Genomic DNA, 26631 nt, shown 5'->3' with positions numbered 1-26631 from the left:
CTTCCCTTTTTTTTGCTAAAATCCAACTCTTTTTGCATGATAATTCATGCTACTAGTTAAATGCGACTGTAGTCAGACTTCTGTGTGAATGATTTCCGACCCCAAAGTGCCCTGCGTGCGCAGATGAAGAACCTAACAGTAGCAATCTGTTTATGGCAGTAAAGATGGCCGGCTTCTTCTGATGCAGAATTATGACGCATGTCTCACATCACCGACCTAAAAGTCAGAAGAAACGTGACGTGACAATTCAGACTGCAGATCGGATACATAATATCTGATGTAGCTCCACATATGGAAGTGGTTCATATTAGATTTGGGGTGAAAGTATCAAAATTGGTCCGTACAGCCTGTGGTGAAGAAGTCTGACTTGGGTGATTGATCTGCTGCATGAACGTAGCCTGAGTCCGAGTGTGTGTGCGTGCGTGCGTGTGTTGCTGTAGAGGAAACATTTCTGCTAAATCTGAACTTGTTCTATATTTCTGTCCTTCTCCATCAGATTCCAGCTCGTCTCCGAGTTCCAGTTCTCCCAACTCTCCGGTGCCACAGGCGCGCCCCAGCTCCCTCCATGTTCATGGCCGCTACGCCAAAGCCGGCCGCTGCAAGTCCACCAGCAGCATCCCTCCCTCCCCCCTGGCCTGCATCCCCCCCCCTCAGCCGCTCTCCCCTCAGTGCTCTCCATCCTGTCTCCAGAGCCATCCCAAGTCCCTGCAGGGCTTCCACGGGAAGACACTGTCGCCCCCCATGGTTGCTCGCCACTCGGTACGCCCACGCAGCGTAGAACCGCCGCGCTCACCCTTGCTCAAGAGAGTACAATCTGCAGAGAAGCTGACGGGAGACAAGATGGGTAAGGGAGGTTACCATGGAGACAGAAAGGCATACAGTACCCGCCGCCACACCATGGAGATGCCACTATCGGAGGGGGAGGGCCTGGAGGACGAAGACGGGGACACCACCACTAGCTTCGTGTGTGTGGGTGAACACGGCCGGCAGGGGCTGAGCCTCGGGGGGCAGAGGGAGGCCCACGACCCGGCCAGCGCCTGCGTGAACCACCAGCGGCCCGCCGCCAGCTCACCTCAGCACCGGGGCAGCAGCCACCATCCCAAGGAAGTGATGAGGAAGATGGCTCTGTCAGAGCGAAGGGATTCGTTTAAGAAACAGGAGGCAGTGCAGGAATTGAACTTTGACCTGGAGGAGGTGGAGGAGACGCCGAGCCTGAAGCCAGGAGCATTTACAGCGTCCTGGATCAACCCGTCTCCGGCGGACTCCAGAGGGACGGCGGACGGAGGCGGAGCTCAGCAGAAAGCAAAGTCTAAAGGCAAAGAAGGGTTTTAGTTCTCCCCCAAACGACGCATCACATGTCCTTGCATGAACCCAGAAAACTGTGACCAAGTCAACAATATTCTATCAGAAGACAAGAAATAAGTCCATCCCTCCATCCATCCATCCATCCATTCATAAATCCATCAATCAATCAATCACTGGCCCCAGACAAAACAGACAGACACTGACTGCTAAACTGTTTACTTCCTCTCTTAGTTTTCAGATCACTGTGGCACCTGTAACTGATTTAGTCTGTAAATATTTTATTTTCATTGAAGAAACTTATTTATGGCCTTTTAGACTTCTTTCTGTTTTTTAAGGCCTTTGATGTTTCAGCCAGACAGCAGGTTGCTGGGCAGCGTAGTCAGGAAAACAGCTGCTTCTCTTCACATGTTGCACTATAGAACTTGCTTTCTGCCTCACATCCAGACCTGTTAATCCTGAATACTGTGTATGCATCGCCATACCATGTTGCCAAAGCTAGATATAGCCTTAGCATGGTTTTCAGAAGCGATACAATAGTCTGGATGAAGGCTCTTCTTCTGGAGTCTTCCAGAGCTCTCAGACTGGGGAAAAAGATGGGACTGTGGGTGTGTGCATGTGTGTGTGGGTGTAAGGGTAAGGTTTAGGCTGTAGAAATGAATGGAAGTCAATGGAAAGTCCCTGCAAAGATAGCTGTGCAAACATGTGTGTGTGTGTGTGTCTGTGCTTCCAGCCTGCTTCTCATGCCTCAACGCCATCAACAAACATGGCTTAGTTGACTTTTATTGAGTTTTTAGCGTGTTTTTATGAAAAACAGTTTACATTTTCTGCCAAGTCGTCCTGGTTTCTGTTCAGTCGTAGAAGAGTCTTCAGAATTCCACAGGCGGATGAAGGAATAGGTGAACTTTTGTATATTTTGCTATGGAACTGTCTTGTTTCAGTGCTAATAATAACCTATGCTATAGACTTATACTGTATAATGGTGGACCTTATAGCAGCTGTGTTCTAGTGATGTTTTGTGGCCTTGAGAGAGTAGATGGAGTCGGATAAAATCAATCAATCTCCTTCTGCCGTTCAGTTCAGATTTGTGTCACATCTGTTTTTCTACAGTTGTTTTATGTTTAAATGTGTGAAAAGGTTAGTCACCATTCTGAGACATTGACTTTAGATTTAAATGTTTTGTATCTGTGAACAAAAGGGACTTGGTTGTTTTTTCTCCACTTATCACTTTTCCTTTAAATTCAGAAAATGTTTAATTAGTCCTGTCTAATAAACTTTTTTTCCACAGTAAAGGGAGATTGAACTTGGATTGGTAAAAGAAGCTGAGCTCAGGAGAAAAGTTGCACATGATTCAGGATTAAATAAACTTTTGAATTTTCCACAGTTTAAGAGTAGAAATGGGAAGCTCTTCAGCAGTATCCATTCACGTTCATCTATTTGTATTTGAAGTATTTTTTTTTTATCACTTACTGAATTAGGATCAGGAGAGTCTCCTTGTTTCTGGAACACTGTTTATTCACACTAAACTTTTCCACTTACATGTTTGTGAATTAAATGTGTTCATCCCAAATCAACTACTAGCAATTGGGAAAAACGTACCACATGGTTGTCTGCTTCAGACTGGTGTGATATTAATTATTCTCGTATTAAAAGTGCTTGAAATAAATTAAATGCAAAGGACTCAAGCCCTGGCCGAAACAAATCTTTTGCCTTGTTGTGTCTTCCTCTTTTGATAATTACTGTGCTTAGATGTGGGTAAAGCAGCTTTAGGCTGCGTACACTTAAAACATTATAACCAGAATGTTAACATAGCTCTGCAGGGGTTTTCTTTTCTAAAGCATCTTTATTTTAAAAATTTAAACCATGTTGAGTTCAAAATTAGGAACTCGTAGCTCCAACGCCTCCAAAATTGAATGCTATTTTTCCTAATGAATCAGTACTTGCCTGACAAGAACACAAGCTAAATGGTAAAGTATGGAGTGACAACAGAAGGGATAAAAAAAAATCTACTTTTTTTATTAACTGGCTGGAAAGAGAAAACGGACTGGAAAGGACTATTAACATAAGTCAAAACCAATCAACCCAGAATCTGCCTCTAGACCTGCAGAAAGAAAAAAAAACAAGAGAAACCACAGCAACACGTACATGCACCTATAAGTTGTATTTAGAGGCAACATAAAGATTCTGGAAAAACATTGAATCTAAACTTCTTTTTTTCTTTTACCTCAAGAGGCTTAAATATGGAACTGAACACTGAGGTTTAGTGAGCATGTAGCTGACTGAATACAACATCAATAGTTTGCATTACTTAATTCAGAGAGTGAAACTCGTACTTCTTATTACACACACATTGAAATATGCTTAGCCTGTTTCTCGTAATGTTCTGATAATGACTGACGAATAATAAAACACCCAAATTCAGTGCATCAGAAAATTGAAATATAACTAAAATATAACTAAAGAAAAAGACATGTAAGTAAAATTCTATGCACTGAATACTTGGGGCTCCTTTTGCATGAATTACTGCATCAATGCAGCATTGCATAATGGGAGTGTAGAGACCGTGAAATATGAGACAACAAAGTGAATTTTAAAATGTTAGATACAGTAAGCCCACAATTATTCATACACCTGACAAATTTAAAATTAAAGCAATCTTAGAACATGTTTATTCAGACATACAGTAATATTACTGTTTTGGAGTGGATCTGCGAGAAAGATCAGACATGAATTCATCATAGAATCTGTGCAATTAGAGTAAGGATCACCTAATAGTTAGGGTAACGACAAAGAGGAGTTCCAGCCTTACACTTTGAGCTGATTACTAAAGATTCATTTGGTAAATGTAGAAAGATTTTTGTTGTGATTATTAAGAAGGGTATACTTTTTCTTTTTTGGCTTCAAATTAAAAGGATAACCATAAATTACTTTCTAATTGACACTTCTTTGATCTTGTAAAATCTTTTGATTGAATGAAATTTACCAGGGAATGATTTTGGGCCATATGTGTTAACTAGACATTTTCCTGTTCTATAGTTTTATTCTGGTGAAAAAAAATATGCCAGAATGCCTTTTAATTTAATTCTAAATGTTTTGTACTCACAGTGGTTGTAATTGAACAATTATTAAACATTATATTTGTTTTATTCAGTTTTTTTTATTAATTGCTTATGTCTTTTACAAAATCCCTTTTAGTGTTGCAGGTTTGATTTTAGAATTATAGCACTGTTTTGTTTCTATAATAGCTACAACTCAAATCCTTGCTTCAACACAGAAACCTTCAAAACCACAAGTATTATGGCTGCTGTTACAGGCATGATGTTCCTTCTTAAAACATTAAAGATCTCAGGCGTAGGCTACTGTTCTCTGATTTCTCATAACAAATCGGAGCAACTTTTGACTGAATCAACATTTGCAAACATGTCACTGCTCTCTAAAGGTATTCTAGTTAGTTCCTGTATCTTGACTCCTCAGTGTTGGAGATTGGGGCTTTAGTGCTGTAGTGCTGCCAGACATGATGGAGCTATGGGTGGCCCTATACATGGCATCTTACAGGGTAAAATGCAGGGACTTTGAACGCACCCTTGAGGAGCTCCAGTGTTCTTGATAATTGTGTCACATGTGCATTTGGGAAAAGTGTGATATTAGGAAAAACAAAATGCTAGAGAATGTTGCAATGGTTGCAAGTAATGCATACCCAACTAAAACCTGTTAAGATCTTTAGATTTATTGCAAACATAGACCCCAGATAATTAATATTCTATCCAGTTACAGGAAAACATAAGGGATCCATCAATGCCATGGAGGCTTTATTATTATTAGAGTTTATGAAGTTGCATCTGGCTCTTATGTTTTGGCAAAGAATCATCTTACTGAAAATGTTTAGGTATGATTTGGGGCCAAAAACGAAAGCACTTATCATTTATGATCAAACATATCAACTAACACGTTATTATTAAATTATTTTAATAGTTATAATTGAATACTCGCACACAAAAAATCTGTTTTTCTTTTATAGACAGGAGTAGAAATTGAACATTAAGAAAAGCGAGAAATGGACCACAGTTTATCAAAAACATATACAAACAATAGATCTTTGTAGTACGAGGTAGTTTACAGTGAAGTTAAATAAAGTGCAGGCAAGTACAGTTGGAGGTTGATTGGTAGATTCAGGTTTCCAGCTTAGAAGATGAGCTCTCTGAAATAGTTCGGTCTTTTCCGCGTGGTTTCGTTCGTTTTCGTTCACAGCTCAGTAGTTCCCACGCACTCTCCTTCCCTGCGCCGTGCTGAGCTGGAAAATGGCTGAGCGTAGGGCCAGGGAGTTATGAACGGGAGAAGTACAGCGCAGTTAAAAGTTAAATCAGAGCTGTCGCCAGGAGATTCTGACACACCAAGAACACAACCGTTTGCAGCTGGGACACAGCAGACTTCTCCTCGGTCGCTTCGAGACTGTTAAAGCCCCACTGCAGAAAAAGCGAGAAGACCCAAAAAACCATCCGCGGGTGAGTTTTTCTCAACTTATTGCACATTTCCAGGACAGCAGGGAAGGCAGCTGCCAATGTACTGGAAAATGGTGGAAGTTCAATTCTGTTACTGTGCCGTGTGGACACAGAGCCATGCTTGCGTTGTTTGTCAATGCTAAAGTTTATTTTTCACATTTTCCCTTGTGTTTTTTTTTCTGTTGCTCTGAAATTTTTGCTGGAAAAAGTATAACTTGGTCTATTCGCACTTTCCTCTGTGCTAGCGCTTCTCGACAATGACGTGTATAGAATGTTGATTTACAGTCAATAGCTAAATAAAATACTTTAAATACATTTTAAATTGAATGTTTAGCTTGTTGAGTTTGTGCATTTATATAAGCATGGCACTAATAACCAAATAAATCATTAGCCAAGTGTAACTAGTTGCTAAAGTTGTCCGTTTGGTGTTTGTTGTTCGTATTTTTCCTAATAATGCTAACATTCAGCTTTTTGCGCTTTGTTGCGACGGTATAATTACATTTAATCCCAGTAAGTCAGCCTGTAGCGTGCGTAAGCGTGCGTGTGTTTTATACTAAGATGCGTGCACATACTCCATGCGAGAACATGATGTAGGCCTTGCGTAGTAGAGAATATGATTGTTATTTGGATATGGTTTCCGTCGAGCAGTAACAGTGACTCTAAATCGTGCTATTTTTTGCATAAAACAACTGAGCTGTATATAAACCCCTTTATATTTGGCTTAATTACCGAGTCAGCCAGAAGGCAACCAAAACGTCCGTCCTCCTTCACACTGCTCCCTCTTACTGCTCTCTGTAAAACATGAATTGAGGCAAAACTTAGTTTTAATGTTTAAAGAAACAGAAAATTTAACTTGTTAAATTTTAAAATAATTGAAAATTTAAATTATTTTAAAAAATAATTTAAAATAAAAATATATGATCTCTTTTGGCAGTGACATAAATTTTTTGCTTCAACATTTTTCTTCTATATATAAATGGGACACTGAAGATTATTTAAAAGTTGCACTGATCATGATTTGTGGCAGACTGCCAATCTCAGTTTTATAAAGTTTTGATCTTCCAATACCAATTTTTGCCTATTCTGTTTTTTCTTAAAGAACTATAAGAAAAACAATAAACAAATGGTATTAAAATATGTTTTTTTGTTGTTGTTTGTTTTGTTTTGTTTTGGGGTTTTTTCTCTTTCCGGGCATGAGCACCGAGCAGCCATCAATCTATAAGTGAAAAATATCTAAGAGAGACTTGCTCTGAAAAGGGTTTTACAAACAAAGAAAGAATTTGTCACAGTATTTACATTTAGTCATTTTTACCATTTCAGATTAGCAGCTAACATGATTAGCAGCAGTTTTTATATGTATTCCTGATAGAATTTAGATCCTTACCTCTGAGGTGTCCAATGTTTCATAACCCAGCAAGTTTCACACCACCACATTTTAAAAGTTAAAAAAATATTAAATAAATTAGATTTGCTGTACTCTGTTCACCCTTTTTGTTTTCTGCTGCACGTCTTGTGCTCTCTAGCAGCCTGGACATGTTGCAAAAAGTATTTTTTATGGCATGTTAATACATTTTATTGATTCAGTAACAGTATATATAGCAAAGACTAATGTTTTGAACATACAGTGCATTAATTGACTGTAAAAAGGTTTAATATCTGAGCCTTCCGCCAGTCAGTTGCTGGTCATAGTAGACCAAGTATCCAAATTCCTCTGTGTGTCTATTTTTACTATGTTAACTCTTAAATGAATAACCAATGTTGACGAATTCTTGTCTTATTAATGCTCTGAGGTGATCATGATTTGACTGAAATCTGAGGTACGGTCATGTCAACATTTCTGGCAGGAACAATGAATAGTCATGTCTGGTGCTGTTGGCCTGTTCTTCAGGCCTGTGGTGCAGCAGGTTTTTCAGATCCATATGGACATTTTTGACTGAGGCCAACATGTATCCATCGCCAAGGGAACATAAGGATAACAAAGTAGCTGCCTAATATTTTGCTCATAAAGTCTAATGACTGTTTTTAAGTTAGATCACTTGGTGTTAATTACATGCTGTCTTGTATATTGTGATATGTAGGTCAGTAATATGTAGTAGACAGGTGAGGTTCATCATGGCTGGTAAGGCACTGACTTCTCCGTAGTTGGATATACAAATATATAAGGCCCAAATATTTTAATTTTGACCTTAATTGAAATGCTTAGTTGCTTTAGTAACTTTTAGTTATGCTTTAATCACTTCCATACTATTCAACAAAACCATAGAACACAAAATATTTAATATTAGGTCATAATATTATGTTCTTTGGCTCTCTTTTATAAATTTAAATTTCACCTTCATTTGCATACAACATCCATCCCATCCTCCATGGACATCATGAAAATCCTCCATGCTTGCCTTCATTTTTAAACATCTGATTATTTCAATGGAGATGATTGCCATGGAGGCCAGTCCTCCTGGTTGGGTTCTATTCCAAATGTATTTTTTTATATTTTTCTGATTGTTTTCTGTCTTTTCAACGTGTATGGGGCTCAGCACTGCACCCTACCAATGTGGTATGGCACTTTCTGCTGAGCCCCGAACATTGTCTCTTCACATTTGTGGCCAATCAGAAATTCTAAGATTTCACACACATTCAGTAAATTTGTTAAACAGAATGTGGAACTCTCAGTCGAAAATGTTTCATGAAGAGGAAAAAACAGGAAAACTAAGAAAAATTTATAGTCCAGAAAATACGGTACCTATTTTACTTGTCATTCATGGTGACAGGTGAGTCTCCCCTAACTACATGTCACTGATATAGATGTTTAATGAGGGCTTAAGTGTGTTAATCTGAGGTTTTAAAATAAGAGCACGTGCTCTTGATATCCTGCTGCTCTTTTTATATTATCTCAAAACAGACAGCAGATCACAATCTGTGCCTACTAAAGCAGTACGTGCAATACTGGGATTCAGTGAAATGCACTGAGGTGTTGGTTGGGTGGGTGTGGGAGGGCACAATACGCCTGAACAACAAACAAGCCTCCAGTCACTAGTTGGCAGCAGTGCTCAAACTGATCAAGAAGTTGGCTGTGTAAAAGAAGCACACTACACAGGCACACTGGTGTACAGAGCTGACAGAAAAGGAGAGAGACGGAGAGGTTTGTGACATTGAAAAGAAAAATGGCGGAGGCACCAGAAAAATTGCTATCAGAAAAAAACCAGCAGATATGACAAACTTTCATAACCTTGGGTATACTGTGAATGTAAAAATGTATTCATTTTTCATCTCTTCTGATAATCTAAAATATAAGCAATGTTGTTGCAAAATGTGCACAAAAAGTTTTAGGTTATATACCTTTTTTGAAAACAAAAAAACAGAAGAAAAGCTGACAAGTAACCAATGTTAACACAGTTGTAAATGTTACTCAGTTTAGTCTAGAAATGCACATCCCAGTGAATAATTTACATATGTTCTCCTTAGAGATTATATGTTACAAAATTTGTTAATATACTGAAGTTGGAATTTTTTTAGGACTTAAAACAATAAGCAAAGCTGCAACAACTTAACACTTAAATTGTTATTAATTATTTTGATAATCCAGTGATTGTTTGCAGAGTGCTGGTACCAGTAGTTTGTACAAATAAATAATTAAATGACATCAAGCTCTCAGCACTATTTCAATGGTACTGAAAAAAAAATCAGCTTAAGTCCACATGCAGCTGCCTGGGCATTTTGCTGGTCCTAAACACTGCACAGCATCTGAGATGTGTCAATAGACTGGTACTGTCTTGTAAAGGACTTTTGATCAGAAGAGATCTCCCAACAGCTTTGCTTTATGGTCCATTCATTATACATTTGAATGGTATACTGGATTTGTAAAAAAAAAAAAAATCAATGTATTCTCAGTGGCTACACCAGCTTGTCCTTTAAGTAAAAAGAATCAAAACTGAATCTTCAGTCAGTTCTGTAGCAGCCAACTTCACTCCTACAAAATGCTTTTTTTCACTAAATATCCGTCCATTGTCTCTACCTCCTTATTGTTGCAGGTAGATGAGCCAGCTGGGGGGCTGGTGCCTATCTCCAGCAGTCAGTGGGGGGGTGCTCCTGTTAAGCTAACAGTCTGTGTGACGAAGCTGGAGAAGCTGAAGAGAACCTGAAGCAGAACCCACAAATGCCTGGGTGAAACATGCAAACTCCACACAGAAAGACCACTGGTATTTAATCCAGTTAACTTACTGTAAGTTAACTGTATTGTCAGCTTCATGTCTCATACTAACCAAAATTATGAACAAATGAACATACCAGTCTGTGGCTCAGACTGGTTAAATTTTTTATTCTGCACATATTTCCTTCATTGGGTTGGTTTAGCTTTTGTACCTTTGTAATTAGTGCCTCCCGCCTTGATTTCTGTGCTCAGAGGGTACCATATAACAGAGAAAATCATCCAGTGAAAGAGAATAGTTAAATCTCAAGAATATTGTTATATAAAACAGTTGATCACTTCAATGAAGCACAAAATCCATTTGCTATTCATAACAGCACGTTTAAAAAGATTCAAGCTTGGTGTTTATAAAATAATAAGAGTGAATCAAACAAATGTTTATCTGAAAAGCTTTATTTAAATTATTCTTAAATTTGATCTTACTGATTATTTGTGTAGCATTTTTCACTTTACTGTTACTGCAGACATCTTCTATTTGCCCCTACTGCACGATTACAGCATGACTCATGAGGATTTCTCCAATCACATGCAGGCGTGAGTCTTTCCATGTTATGTTTCACATCCCAAGCCTTAGATAGTTGAATTTATTTAAAATTACCATTTCACCTAAAATTATGAGCTGACACCTTGGTGTGAAAGACTTGAAGAAGCTCAGTTTGGGGAAAAAACTGGAGTTGTTTTGATCACTGCCTAGAAACATTTTCTAATATTAGAACGTTTTCTTGATTTGCCCCGCTTCTTTGGTGACTGTGGAGCACATGGCCAGACCATCGACCAATCAGAGTGCAGGACTGGCTTTCCCTCTCTCTAGCAACAGTGAGTTACTTGCTGCCTATTCATTATTTATTTTCCTGTGGTCTCCTTCTGCTGCGTGGACTGTGCTGGTAGGAAAGTGCTCCGTTCGTCTTCCACTCTGCCGTTTTCCTGCTGTCTGCTGTTGTCTACCCAGACTGAAGGTATCTAAAAGGGAATGGATCTGCGGACGCCGAGCTGACCAGCTGCTGTGCTGACCTGTAATGCAGAGCTAAGACACTTGGACCGTAACAGACTCTTTTCAACCTCGCAGGACTTGTTTTACTCTTCAACTTACTATTAAACTTGTGCTCAGCTTTTTTAAAATCTTTGATTTTTTTTTTTTTTTTTTGCCTTCTTTATGCTGCATTTCATTGACAGTAAACAAATACAACATGGCAACTGGAAAAACAACAGGACTTTTTCTAAGGATGACAGCGAAGGGAGGGGGAACAGTAGGAGGCTGGACTTTTTGCATGTTTTATGGGCTTGGGTTGGGGGGTGAGGAGCAGGTGGAGAGATGAGGCAGAGGAGTTTTGGCTCTGGGTGGGTGGCTGGGTGGGGGGGTGATAGTGGTGTGAGGATTGCGGGCTGTGGTTGGGTATGCCAGTGCCACGTGTCTAGCCTGGCACTTCTTGCTTGTCGATCCGGAGGATGTGGGACTGAGAGTCTTGCTGAGCCTGTCCAGCTTCTTTCTGAGCAAAAAGTGGGGTGAGTTTTGCACGATCCTGCATCTGGGTATTACCCTAACCTTAAACATTCTCTTTCAAATCCAAATATGGAATTATTTATATATATATATAAATTTATATAATAAATTTATTTTTATTATTATTCACAAGGCGTTTCCAGTAAACGTGTGCGCGCATTCCAAATGCCTTTGGGGAGAGAGAATAACTAGACTAAGGTTTAGAAGCATGCACTTTTGGATTCATGCATGCAGACTGGACGTTTAGCTGATTATTTTGTGCACCATCACTGCAAGTGTTGTCCATTCATGGAGATTTCTGAAACGATGGCATACCAGGCCTCGCAGACCAGGCCTTCGGGTTGTCAGATTTAGCCATTTTGGAAAAAAACCCAAATTTTGTTTTAACAAATAAACCAAAACAACCGGATGATTGCAGTCACTATTCTGTCACTTCCACTTTTTATTCCTACTTGTTCCTGCTCCTCAGACATCATTTCATTCTGTTTAGACATTAATAGGACCGTTGTCCTTGCCAGGTCCACAAACTGCAGATGTCGTACTTAATCTCGAAATGGTAATCTCTCATCTATCTCATAATTTCTATTTTAAAATATAATGCAGCAGCAGTTCGTACTTAGTCTCATTCTTGGATTGCTAAATATACTTATGATTGGTCCATATTTCACCAGAGATTCTATAATATTGTTTTCAGTCTGTGATTTTTAGACTGATAATTTAAAAATAATCGCCTTTCAATTATTAGGGAGAGCAAGAAAGAAGAGTCCTCATATTTATGACTATAAACAACCTTTTTAAGCAGTTTTCTTTTAGATGCTCGGCACAAACTATATATGCTGTGTGCATCTCATTAGGCTTTGCAGTTATTTATATTTTGGTTTTCAATTACACATTATCACTGATGATGTATTTGCTGCATTTACATATATAAATCTTTACACATTAATGACTATTTGTTTTTAACTAGCTTTATCTTGCATAGAATAAATGTGATAGAGAGTGACTGAAGTGTTTTGACTAAAGCAAACCAAAATAGGTCTGAATCAACACAGTTACTGCTTTTCTGTCCCGTGTAGGAACAACTGTGGCAAAGCGTCCTACCTTTTTAGGAACATTCTGGCTGATTTGTGGTTCATGTCTTTGGTTGCATGCTCATACTGCAAAATCCTTCCTTTCACTTCTGTTCATCAGTCTTGTTGGCGTGCGTTTTTAAAGAACAGTTATTTCATAGTGAAACTTGTTGTTCCTATGGAAGGTGTTCTGCGGAGGGAGTGAATTTAGCTAAGGCTCCAGTCCATTTCCCAGTCTGCTGTTGGCTATGACGCAGCATCATCATCTGATCTCTCCTTCCTAAGTGTAGACTGCACAGATGCATGGAGCTGTCGCAGTTCGCCATTTTCATGCATCTCTTTAGCTTCATTTCACGTAGGACTGTGCTGCCTTTCTTTGGGTATTTATCGAACAGCGTCATCCTTTTAGCTGTAACTGTGATTGTTTCGTAACATCTTTTTTTAAAAATTATTTTTAAATTAGTATCACTTGTTTAACTTTTTTTTTCTATTCTTTGTTTCTTGTTTTTGTTATGCAGATCAGTTATTGCTCCTGCTGAATTTCAGCAAACCTAAAGGATTTAAAAGCTCTCTACTCCAAATATTTGTCCTCCAATCCGTCTATTTAGAGCGTGGAGATTCACCGACACCAGGCTGTTGGCTTGGCGTAAGCTTTCATCAGAACACAAAACTAGGACCAGTCTCAAGGTTTTTGCTGCTTAAAGGAGTATGTTGCCGACGCTCTCCCTCTGCTCCATCATTTGGCTGAACCGCGGTATCAAGCTGAGGAAAGTACAGCAGTCCAGCAATACTGGTCAGCTCTGAAGCTGTTGCCACTACAGCCATTACATCAGCTACCTTATAAACTAGTAAAAATGCTTCTAAGCTTTGGGTGACTTTCCCTCCTTCCTTCAGCCCCTCCAGCCTAGAAACTACAGCACCAACACCTCCCGTTAGTGACTCAGCAGCAGCTTCAGTTTCTGAGCGTAAGAAACTGAGCAGGATTCCATTATCGACGAAAACAGGAACTCCTCCGCTCAACAAAATGGCGACAGATGGTTTCCAATACCGTGTGCTCTACACATTTACCAAGGACCAGGAAGAGGACTTGGACCTGGAGCCAGGGGACCTCCTGACTGTCAGCAAGGCCTCTCTGATGTCAGTGCAGAGCTACGAGGAGGGCTTCGAGGAGCACCCGGAGCGTCTAGGCTGGATCCTAGGATACAACGAACGCACCAAGCAGAGAGGCGACTTCCCAGGGACCTTCGTCGAATTTATTGGTCCCATCAAAATGGCCCATCCATCAAGTCAACCAAGGTCCCAGCGACCTCTCCCGGCTGCTCCCATACCAGAACCATCTCTAGGTAAGATCTTTCACGTTATTTTAAATGTTAGATTTTACTCCATCTCTGCATGATGCTGGTGTTCTGTTGGTTTGGCATGCCCTGTCAGAATAGCATATTGGAAGTCCAACAGGTTTCTCTATCAGCCAACATACCGATGTTTGTGAAGAGGTATGTTGTTTTGATTGGTGTTAGTCTGAACCAGTGTACGCATTTCTAAGTTACTATATCAGTGTATCTCACTGAAACAAAATAATAAACAACAAATTAGTAATAATTTATTGTTTACAGAATGGTTGATTACCAGGACCAGTTAGCTTGGGCTAGTTTGAGGAGTACATGGAGTAGGGGTGCACTGATTTATCGGCCAGCCAACTTATCAGTATTAATTTCCTTCATTTTGGGACATCGGTGATCGGCCTATACTTACATGTGAAGCCTATCTTATCCACTGATCTTATCTACCTCATCAAAGGTCTAAAAATCAACCACTGTCATCTTTTGTTGTCCTGTGACAGAGGTTTGACTGACAGGCCGGCCCACCAGGTCATGTCTGCACATTCGCGGTTAACAATAGTCATCCCCCTGTTGCCAACTCATCAACTTTCTTGCTGTATTTAGAGACATTTCAGACAAAAAAAATCTGTATCGGCCAAAATTGGAATTGGTAGGTCAGGCTTTTTAAAGATGCACCCCTAAAGTAGACAAAAGAGAAGTCTTGTATCTGAACAATAACTGATACTTGCTAAATAAAACCTCCAAGGTTTTGAGTATTTCACAAATTTGTTAAGCAAAGAAAAACAAGAAATCACATTTATGTAAGTATTCACAGCCTTTGGTTAATACGTTGTTGACTTAATGTGTCTTAATCGTTGAATATGATGCCTCCGGCTCATCTCACCGATCTTTAGGCAGCCTCTCACGTTCTTCTCTGCAGTTCCTCTCCAGCTCCATCAGGTTGGTTGGAGACGTGTGTCAGCCATTTTCACATCTCTCCAGAGATGTTCAGTGAAGTCCAAATCTGGTTGCAAAAATCTCAAAACTTTTTTCCACATCGTCATAGTAGTGTTATTGGGGTATTTCTATGTAGAATTTGTGGAAAGACAATAATGTAATATGTTGAATAAGACTGTAACATAACAAAATGCGGAAAAAGTGAGCACTGTGAATACTTTTCATATGCACTGTATCTAAAAAATACTGTAGAAACATTAAAAATGAAAAGAGATTAAGACACATTAAGTTAACTTGCAGAGAGGTAGATGTAAAACACCAGTGTTGTGTGACACATGTCAAAAAGTACGCCCCTATCTCTGTCTCTCATTGATGCAGTGCTTAGCAATTATTCTTGGTTTTGTTCCTTTTTCAATCATCATCAGTTGTAAAGAAACTATCTCATAGTTCAGTAATCTGTACATGCATCTGTTGTCGGTGTGCATGTGTAAATGACCCATGTAAAATTACCCAATACACTGAAAACCAGAGAGGTTCCAGGGTGTTTTTACATCTACCCATCCAGAGATGACACTCAGCTCTGCAGTGTTTGCAATGCTAATGCATCGCTGTATTGCTACCATGAAAGAAAAGCTTTAGCTCCAGCAGTTTTATTGTCAAAGGACAGGTTGGGCTAAACCTTAGTGTAAGCAAGTGTACCTAAAAAGTTCACAAATATCATCATTTAGACAAATGTTGTTTTTTTTTATACTGTTTAATGTTAATGTTTAATTCAACTTCCTGCTGGTTACTGCATTTCATATTGACCATTTAGTTATATCCTGGTTTATTTAATCAGGATAAAACTCCTTGAGATGAAATATCTCTTTTGCTTTAGCTACATAGGGTGTCTCCAGGTTCATGGCCTGTGTCATTTGAAGGACCTGGCCTACCTTCTACTGGTTCACCATCGGGTAGACTTGGACCTTTGTCTACTGGGTAAGCCAGGTTCTTTGTTTATCGGGCAGGGCAGGTCCTTCATCTACTGGCCGACTCTTTTGTTTACCACATCAGCTAGTTTCTTCATCTTTGGATAGGTCAAGTTCTTCATCTCCTGGGTAGGGCAGGTACTTCATCAGGTTCTTAGTCTACCGGGCAGGTCTGATTCTTCGTCTACTCGGTAGTTCAGGTACTTTGTCTATAGGGTCCTTCGTCTACCAGGTCCTTCGTCCATCAAGTAAGCTGAGTTCTTTGTCTTCAGGTAGGCCGGTTTCTTTGTCTGCTTTGTACTCCGGGTCCTTCGAAGGATGCAGGTCCCGAATTTGGACACACCCTTTTGTGCAATGTGTTGGTTGCACATAAGGGTGCAACCAACACCATTTAATGATAGAGGAAATGGTAAAATAACATGGAGAAATGCTTCACATTGTGTTGATTGTAAAAACAAATGTGTTGTTCATATTTGCACAGTGGCAACAAATTTGTCCAGAGGATACTCTTATATCTATTTTCTTTTATTTCTCTCAGCAGAGAGTTTTGCAAGTGAAGATTTGCGCCGAGCAGAGACTAAGTTTGAACGTGAGGAGAAGTTTTCAGTACACTCTTTACAAGTTTTGAGAAGAAAGACATGAAGTCCTGATTTCAAAATAAAAATGTAAGCAAAAGTATTACAAGTTTTGAGAACAAAAGACATGAAATTCTGCTTTTAGACTGAATGTGTGTGCTCTTGGATTATGGCAGAAAAATTCCCCCATATTTCAGTGTGTATCTTTATTTGTCCTGTGTCCCCCTACATTGCCTTGTGATGGACTGGACATAAATGGTGTATGCTGCATTCCACTCAAGGACTGCTAAATTTTAGCTTTAGCCACACTGCAGGAGATAAACAGGTATTGGCGATTGTTGCATAGATGTCAGAGTTTCCCCATAGTGCATTGTAAGCCTGGCGGGGCACCAGGCTTTACTTTTGCCCCCACCAGGCTAAGCATTGCTTATTTTTTAAAGTCTTTTTGTTGTTTTTATATGTTTACATTTTTTAAGACTTTGTAGTTGGTTTTCAGGGATTAATCTTACAATCTTTCAAAAACACATAATTATCAAGTGATATTTTCAAATTTCCTGCCAACTTTAAACATTTTTAAACTCAAAAACACGACGGACCGCTTGATGAATGACATTGCTTAATTTTTTGAGGCAATGATTTTGCATATTTTTTTAAAGTAAGGTGACGAATTAGATGTTACAATGTGAAGCACAATTATTAGGGAAGTTGTGCGTGCTATAGTTGTTAAACAACTCCAGCGCTCACGGTCAATCCAAAATGTTAATAACCTTTCAGACTTGAATATTTAAGAAAGTAAAAGTGAGATTTTGGCTTTTATAGGACAATACCTATGTGTGCATGATTATTGAACAATGGAGTTTAGTACTGGTGGTCATTATTCTTTCATCTTTAAGGCCCTTTACTGGCTAGCCACATAGTGGAGTACTTTGATGAGTGTGATGGAGCATTGTCCTGCATAAAAATCATGGGCTTCTTGAAAAATGCAGATTTTTTTCCTGCACCACTGCTTGAAGGAAGTGTCTTATAAAAACAGTAGGCAGTAGGTTTGATTTTGAGTCCATCTTCAACCCAAAAAGGTCCAACTAGCTCATCTTTAATAATACCAGTCCATACCAGCACCCCGCCTCCAGCTTGCTGGCGTCTGACGTGAAGTGGAGCTCTGTGCCCATTACTGATCCATCCATCTGGTCCATCAAGAGTCACTCTCATCTCATCAGTCCATAAAACGTTTTAAAAGTGGTGGTCGGGTTTCAGCCTTCCTTACCTTGGCCATGTCTCTGAGCTCTGAACATCTTGTCCTTCTGGTAACTCCAGGTAGGTTGCGGTTCTGGAATATGACAGCACTGGAAGATGATGGGTTCCTGGTAGCTTCACGTTTTATTCTTAATTCATTTACATCTTTTTTCTCAACATGTTTCTTGTGATTCTGTTGACTTTGCAGTAAAACGTTTGATGGTTGCCTTGATATCTTCTGAAAGACTTTTTACAATTTTGGACTTTTCACAGACACATTTCTTTTTTGGCCCAATTTGCCTGAGGAAAAGAAGCTGCCTAATAATTATGCATACCATGATACTGGGCGTTGGTCTACTTAGGTCCCACCCTCACTCATTAAGCAAATACATTAAGCTGATAAGTTTATTTTCAATAAGCACTCAAGTTTATACAGCTTGGAGTTGGAAAATATGCATAAAAATTATGATATGGTAAAAACTAAAACTTGCCTAATTGTAAGTAGGTTTGCTTAAAATTGAGTTATTCTTTCAGCAGAACAGAGGACACGTGTGGCATAAACCAAATACACTAGTCAAGGAAAAGAACCCCATTCCAACTTTAAAGAATAGAGCTGGAAGTTTCATTGTTTAGGGATGCCTTGCTGCAGCAGGAATGTAAAATTCACCAGGCATTACATCTTGTAATGCCGCCATATTTGGCGGCCTTGAGTCCTCGACGCGGCCGTCGCGGGTTCGACTCCCGGACCCGACGATATTTGCCGCATGTCTTCCCCCCTCTCCTTCCCAGTTTCTTGTCAGCCTACTGTCATATAAGGGACACTAGAGCCCACAAAAAAGACCCCCTGGAGGGGTAAAAAAAAAAAAAAAAACCTTTCTCAAACCGTTGTTAGAGACTTTTAAATAGCTACAAGAAACATCTCACTGAATTATTTCAGCAACAGCGGCTAAGACTAGCTTTGTGGGGCTAGTTTTCCTGATGTTCTCCTCAGTTAGAATACACATTTAGCTTAATTCCTTTGTTTAATGAGTAAAGCAAGATTGTGTAAGGTGCTGTTAAATCAGTTTCTTGTCCAGAGATAAGAAATGAAAGCAAAATCAAAATGACATTTCTTATCAAAGAAATAAATATTTAATGAGAAGTTCCAACCTTTTCATAAGACTGTTGTTCAAAATAGCCACAGTAGGAAAGCACTCACTTCCAGACTTTCAGCATGTCTTATGCTCAAATTAAATTGGCAAATTTGAATCCCCACTCAGACTGTATTGTACTGCCTCCTTTACAGTGAAACATTTCCTTCCTTAAAGAGTTCTTTTGGTTTTGCCTTTTTGTCACGCTTAAATGTTTCAGATCTTTTTAACACATTCTATTATCAGACAAAGATGACTTCAGTAAAATCTAAAACTTGTTTAAAAGCTTATGATTTCTTTTATTAGACAAAAAAGTATAGCCCCAAACCAACCTTTTCTGGGTCAATAATTTAATAGCCTTGAAAAAACTAGTATCTGGTTGTAGACAACCAGGACACCAGCAATAGCTGCCATTAAGTACTGATGTTAACTGGCAGTACCTCTCTCATATTTGATGTATTTTTTGCTTGATAATTTGGATCATGGCATTTTGCAAAATGTAATGTTTATTGCTTGTTTCATAATCGATGACTGTATGTTCATTTTATGATGTAAATTTCTTTGACCTTGTCATAAAATGCGGTGTAGAGGTGGTGAAGCAGACGCTGTAGACCCAGGATACGATAAATGAATGATTTTAATAATGAATGTCCATAATAACAGTCCACCATGGTCCAAATAACGGGCAACACGGCTGAGCGGAAGCCAGGGCTCGACGCCGGTAGCAACCATTAACACAAGGGACGAGACGATGGACTGGGAACACAGATGGCAAAGACTAGACGCCAAAAGAGACAAGGACCCGACAAAGACACAGACACACAGGTGACCCTAAATACACAGGAGGTAATCAGGGAACGAGAAACACCTGGGGACTAATCAAAGTGAGACAGGACAACGAAGAGACTCAAGGACACCGAAAACTCAGAAATAAACAGAAAAACACAGATCACAACAGACCTGCTTTGTTGCTGAAAATGTGCTATACAAATAAACTTGACTTGATGTTGTCAGACAGGTAGTTTCTGAAACTTTTAAATTTAGTCTGTGTTCTTACTGCTGAACCTGGTGAACTACATCTTTAACTGTCACCCTCTAATTTCCAGTAGTTTTAGAGGGTACTCCCTTTTGGCTGTGACCATGGGTTAACCCTTTAATCTTTTCTTACAACACGTCATTAGCCTTATCTCTTTGGAGGCATAGCCAACCAAACTCTACTGAATAATAAAGGGCTAATCCATCTGCTTACTGAAAAGTACTGGACTCTAGAGATCTGGCATTGAGTCTGTCCATACATGGGGCCAGTCACATTAAACATTAACATGTGTCTTTGGCACCCAAAGTTATTGTGAGCTTATCGGCACAAAAATGTCTATCTCTCCTTTGCCATGATGTGAGATTTAATTTGAACTACTTTACATGCCGTATGACAGGTGGACTCAGTGGCACTAAGCATGTTGGCTGTGAACCCTGATTTACCTTTGCTTTAATCTTTTGTCTATTCATTATGTTAGCGCTAAGGCTATTACTTTAAGCTAATGAACTCTATTACTCAGATATCACTTGGCTGACACGCTAAGCTTTAGTTTATATTCCCAGATTTTATAGCTTAGTGCATGTCCACTATGTTAGCTTTTTTACTTAAGGAAGGATATATCTAGGAACAGTAATTAATATATTCGACTACAGTAAAAATGTGACAAAATCTCACATGCTTACAACTACCTATAACTGTTGTGTTTGAAGTGGAAGAGGTGAAACAGAGGAAACTAACTAGATAAAGAGACAGGAGAGAGCAACTTCTGTAAAATGACAACTAGACCAATTATTTTTACTTCATTTAGTCTGTCTTTACTTTGACCTGGAATCAGAATTTGCCATTTTTGGGGGACATAAACAATATACTTATGAATAGGCTGAATGGAACTGTGTGAAGCTGCTTTTTTGTGCTTTCACAGATCTGGTGTTGGAAACATATCGGGTGTCTCACATGTGTTGCATTTGCAGAGCTGCTCAACCTCACACACATTCCCTAATAGAGATTCTTCAGTACAGACTGTACCGTTGGAGCTTCCTAGTAGCTGCTGTTTCAATCCAGCAGCTAGAAGGAAATTATTTTGCACACCTTGTAATAAAGTGTGTTTGGAAAGGTCTTACTGAGGAAAGAAATATTGCAAAATTTCTTGCAAATATTTCTGAAGTAACACTACAAAATCAGTGATTTTGATTGCAAAAAATTACAAATTGCAAAATCCTGGAGGTACTGTTTAGCACACTTTTGATGTATTGTGTTGATATGCTACAAGACAACAACAGATCATTAAGACTTATTGGTAATACTTTATTTGACGGGTTGTGAATAAAACTGTCAAGACACCATCAAAAACATGACATAACAACAGTCATGACCATGAGTAAGTCTTCATGAATATTTATGACTGTTGTCATAAAGTGTCATTCAGTAAATCATGACACTTTTTTTTTTTTTACCCCTCCAGGGGGTCTTTTGTGGGCTCTAGTGTCCCTTATATGATAGTAGGCTGACAGGAAACGGGGAATGAGAGTGGGGAAGACATGCGGCAAATGTCGTCGGGTCCGGGAGTCGAACCCGCGACGGCCGCGTCGAGGACTCAAGGCCTCCAAATATGGGTCGCGTTAACCACTACGCCACCAAGGCACGCCCAAATCATGACACTTTTAATACAAAGTTGACATTATTCAAAATGTCTTCGTTACGACAACTTGACATTAATCAAGAAATCATAATCTGACATAAATTTGTTATAAAAGTATTAGTGATTAAACTTTAAAAATTATGTAGCTTTATGTTATTAAAGCTAAAGTTTAATCACTAATACTTTTATAACAAATTTTTGTCAGATAATGATTTCTTGGTTAGTTGTCATAACGAAGACATTTTGAATAATGTCAACTTTGTATTAAAAGTGTCATGATTTACCGAATGACACTTTATGACAACAGTCATAAATATTCATAAAGACTTACTCATGTTCATGACAGGTGTTATGTCATGTTTATGACGGTGTCATGACAGTCTTATTCACAACCCGTCAAATAAAGTGTTACCAACTTATTCTATCAGCTGTGGCATTGCTTGAAAAAAAAAACCCTATAGACAGCTTGGGCGGTGTGATGGTGTTTGTGTGGGTTTCTTTTCATTAAAGTGAATAGAGTCGTGTTTTGACTAGCATCAATTTCGAGTACCTGCTCGAAATTCCATGAAAGAGGTGTACGGAGCTTTGTGCCAGAAGCCCATTAAAATGCTGTCTACATCGTTTTAAACTGTGTGATTATGAGCGTGAGTGGGAATAAAAATAGCAATAGGTATTTTGTTCCATATAACACAGTAGGAGTGTAACCGGTAAACCTTTTATGGATGCAAACTCGACTAAATACCCACCTGTTTAGAATTGTATTTGAAACGTAATCAATTACAAATTCATTGATGGAACCTGACTTAATGTCGTGTTTTGATTGTTGATTCTATGTTGCATTGTGTTTCTGTGTTTGATATGATGTAAAGCACTTTGAAATGCCTTGCTGCTGAAATGTGCTATACACATTTCTGTCATAAGTGTGGTGCGGGTGAGGTGGTGAGGCAGACGCAGCGGACCCAGGTATGACGAAAATGAGGATTTAATGGTAATCAGTCCAGCAACAAGAAGCAGGCACAAGGAAACACTGACGAAACATAGACGCTAACATTGACGTGACGTTGACGAGGACCCGACGAGGAACAAGGAACACAGGTGGAGTTAAATACACAGGAGGGTAATCACAGAGACGAGACACACCTGGGAACAATCAAGGGGAGGACAGGACAACGAAGAGACTTAAGGACACAAAAAACTCTAAATGAACACAGAAAACACAGATCCTGACAATTTCAGCATCAAGGCACAATTTGATTGATTGATTGATTGATTGATTGATTGATTGATACACTGCCAATTTGTGTTGCCCCATCAGTAGTCATCTTCATGTAGATTTTTAAGTTAACATTCAACGAAGTACTTCAATGAGGGATTGTAGTCAACATTTTATGGTCATCGTCTCATGCCTTATGACTGGTCAGAAATCCTGGTCTGCCTGTTTTTTAGTGATTATTTCTTTGCAACATTTATGACACAGTTCAATAACAACAAAATCTGGCAGTTAATGAAGTGCCTTGTCTGTAAATTAAACAACAGATGCTCTTTACCTGGCTAAGTATTTACACCTATAAGAATGGCCACATTTCATTGGTCTTAAAAGTTTTGCCCTTTTATCTAAGTTTTATTATTCTAACAGCATCCAGCATCATGACTTTAAACCTTCTTTTAATACCATATCAATCCGAAAACTCACGTAGACTGTAAGCTGCGTCAGTGGGTGGGTCATTGAATAATCTGATCTGGTTTGTCACCACTGTCAGTTTTAGGTGAATTCACCACCTTCACTTCTATATCTGAATGTATTCCACCTCCCCTGGCCTGTTGTAGTGGTCCAAAACGACTGTACATCCTGAAGAATAGATATGCTTGCCATAAACTAAGAAAAAAAGCATAAATGCTTTGAAATAAATTCAAATTATGTAGGTTTGTTATCATGGATGTTCAGGGAGACACATAAAGATGCAAATAACCACAAATTGCACTAGTTAGATTATATTTTCCAAGGTGGAAAGGGCTGGCATGTGGCCCAAGTGTCCCAGAACCTGGTACAGTTTTTCACCCAAGAATTACAGATTTAGGAAGTTTGCATAAGAATTCACCCTTACTGGCTATTAGATATGATTGCCCTGTCGATTAAATGCATTTAACATCCAGGTCATAGGTCAGTTCTGGATTATAACATTCCCCTGATGATCCTTCATCAGGGGACCTTTTTTTTTAACGATTTTTTTGGCTCTAGTGGCCTTTATTTGATAGTTAATTGACAGGAAAGTGGGTAATGAGAGAAGGGGAAGACAGCAGCAAATCGAACCTTCGACAACCGCGCAGAGGACTAAGGTCTCCATATGTGGGTGTAACTATCATGGGTCAACTGCAAAGGCCCAGTATAGCATCAGTCTTTACATGAAATAATTCAAGAATCACTTTAAACCTGTGATCCATGTTTAAAGTTCCTTGTGATACTGTAAATTAGAGATGCACTGATCCGATATTAATATCTGTTTTAATATCTAGATCAGGTATCAGTGTCAATGTGCCTGATCCATAGATGCAGATCTGCTCAGATTATATTTACAGATCTATTCAGATTATATTTGAATATTTTTATGCTTTGTTCTCTGAGTGACATTGTGCTTTATTATTTATTTTATAATTCCTAATTGGACTTTCTAAATCATTTCAAAGAAGGTTTGTGGGAAGATTTGGTTTTTCTGTGTAAATTTAGTTTCTGTCGTCTTCTCTGCCCTGATTGCTCCCAGCTGTGTCTCTTGTTCCCTGATTACCTCTTGTGTATTTAATCCCACTTGTGTCTGTGTTTCCCTGTCGGATCCTTGTCTTTGCTGTCGTATGTCGTGTTGTTGTCTTGTAAAATTTACCAGTTGATACCAGTGTCTGAGCTCCTAGCCTTTAGCTCCTAGGTTTTTGCTGATGTGAGTTGCCTGGACGTTTGTACTCACTTGAAATATTCATTAAATCATCAAACTCAGTTGCTGCCTCATCTCTCTGCTTTTGGGTCAGAACCAACAACAACTGCAAATCATGACAGTTTGTTGCAGTTTGTTTTTTTACATGTTTGACTAAGATAGTGAACCTATTGTTTTTGTCTGTTTCTTTATCATTTATTTTACATTGGCTGTTCTACTTCTAATTGGAGTACTGAACAAATGAAAGCTGTTTTTACATGTTTGACCAAACTTAGTGTATTTAAGTGTGCGGTACCGGTGCAGAGTTGCCAAATAAATTTGTAATTCAGTGCATTCATGTCGGTGTTTAAAAAAAGAGAAACATTTAAGTCATTCAGCACTGTTTTTCTGTATCGGATCGGTATCGGCTGACACTAAGCTTAAGGTATCAGTATCGGAAGTGAAAAAGTGGATTGTGCATCCCTACTGCCAATAGGCTTCATTAAGATAATTTTCTGGGGTGAAACCTACCAAATGAGAAGTGTGCTCTATAATAAGTGACAATCATGTCAAACGTTGACACACACGATCATCTTATCTCTCTTTTATAGTTCAGTGATACAGGCATTTTCAATACTTCTTGTAGCAACAGATGTTGTAAATTTAACATCCCAACAGTTTGACTCTACAGAAACAGATTTAGTAACCTAGGGAGAGCTGTTTCCTCTCCTTCTCCCCTCCATGGCCTCCCTCTAAATGCCTGCTGAAGTGAACCATGCCTTGGCATTTTTGCAAACTCCTCCCTTTGTCCTCCTTCTCGCTGCCTAAAGCCCCCTCTGCCTAACGTGTTCCTCTCTTTCTTCTGTCCTCCCAGCTCTCTCCCTGATTCACATACACACAGCCTGTACTGTCTCTGGGCAGCCCATAAACCGTGTTAGCAAGGCAGTGCTCTGAAAGGAGAGGCCTCGTCTCATTCTCCCTGTTCTCCCTGCTCTCCCTGCTCTCCCCACGCTATAGAGAAAACATTTTCAAAGAGCCGATGTAGGAGGTTGAGAGAGGGTCATGAGACAGTAGAGACAGAAAAAAAATCCAAAGGTTATACAGAGATTTTTAAAGGGGACAAAACAAGAGCTACAGTGTCACCCACCTACAGAACCAGATGGATTCAGTTTCCCAGCACACCGCTATATAATTCTTCTTTAGTTCTGTTTGTTTTAGCATGTCAGAAACTGCAAAGGAAGCAGTAAATAAAACCCCTAACAATGACATACACTTGAATATTGTGTATATTTGGGATTAAAATATTTATAAGAATTGTTGAAACTTCTCTCCATTTTTACTGTTCACTTACAGTACATGAGCAAGCAGCTTTTTAGTGTGCATAATTGGGAAGCAACATTCAGCTTCTAAGCAGCACAAATCTGGAACAAACTTCCAGAAAACTGCAAAACATCCGAAACACTGAGTTTTAAATCAAGGCTAAAACCCCACGTCTATTAACCCTTTAACAGTGTATTTACCAACATTTCTCTGAGACATAGCGCCTATAATGAGCTCAGCAGATGTACAGTTCTACCAGGTGTTTTGCTAATAACTGCTGGCTAGTCTGAAGGAGCTGAGAGGGACAATCATAGGGGGAGGGCTGCTGTATGAGGCCAAAGCTCAGAATCTTGGAGTAGGAGTTGCAGTTTTGCAAGGCTGAATGGTTGCCATAGGAGATTAAAGGATTTCTCAAACATTGATGAAAGAATCAAAGCAACACTCCAAGTATGTTTTTGATGAGGGAATTCATTAGAACATAATGTAAAGCTCAAAAAACTAAATCTTACATAATACTGCTCCTTTACAATATCTTGTGTAACTATACCATCATTTTTAATAACTAACTGCATAAACAATGTGATTTTAATTTATTTTATTTTCATTTTCTTTTTAATGGAGACTGCAATTGGGATATTAGTTCGTTTTTGTTTTTTGTTTTTTACATTAGCAGAATATTGATAGTTTTTCACATATTTGTAATAGAAATGCAGCTACTAACTCTCTCTAAAAGATTATTTGGCAGAGCATTAAGACTTTTTGTAACCCTCTTCTCTGTGTTTGCCACAGTTGTGGCATCTTTTTCCAATGTCTAAGGGATTTAATGTATTCTGTTGGGGCTTTAAAGTGTGCCCGGTCATTGTGATGGATTGCCTGTCGACATAGTTGGGATGTACTGAAGACATGGAGTAGTGAAATCTGAGCATCAGCATACACAATGTTAGACACTGTCCATGAGCCAGACGCCAACTGGTC

The 26631-nt window shown here is 39.1% G+C and overlaps 2 protein-coding genes across 10 annotated transcripts in view; both read left to right on the top strand.

Annotated features, from left to right (window-relative positions):
- The window catches only part of mast3a (microtubule associated serine/threonine kinase 3a), a 51320-nt gene extending 47928 nt beyond the window's left edge, over positions 1-3392 (top strand). For all 6 annotated transcript variants that reach the window (XM_032564764.1, XM_032564765.1, XM_032564762.1 and 3 more), the window contains one exon: positions 497-3392. In XM_032564764.1, the coding sequence (XP_032420655.1) occupies positions 497-1332 (836 nt within the window). In that variant the 3' untranslated portion in view covers positions 1333-3392. The remainder of the gene's footprint in view (positions 1-496) is intronic.
- A 1119-nt stretch (positions 3393-4511) lies between these two features.
- pik3r2 (phosphoinositide-3-kinase, regulatory subunit 2 (beta)) overlaps positions 4512-26631 on the top strand; it is a 50706-nt gene continuing 28586 nt past the window's right edge. Inside the window, exons 1-2 of one of the 4 annotated variants that reach the window (XM_032564773.1) lie at positions 4512-5804; positions 13095-13919. In XM_032564773.1, the coding sequence (XP_032420664.1) occupies positions 13601-13919 (319 nt within the window). In that variant the 5' untranslated portion in view covers positions 4512-5804; positions 13095-13600. Of the gene's footprint in view, positions 5805-11359; positions 11509-13094; positions 13920-26631 lie in introns of those variants that run through there. The other 3 variants (XM_032564770.1, XM_032564772.1, XM_032564774.1) reach the window with 3 other exon arrangements.

Source organism: Xiphophorus hellerii, chromosome 6, assembly GCF_003331165.1.
Source record: "Xiphophorus hellerii strain 12219 chromosome 6, Xiphophorus_hellerii-4.1, whole genome shotgun sequence".
Taxonomy (NCBI): Eukaryota; Metazoa; Chordata; class Actinopteri; order Cyprinodontiformes; family Poeciliidae; genus Xiphophorus; species Xiphophorus hellerii.
This window is presented reverse-complemented; position numbering and strand designations above follow the sequence as displayed.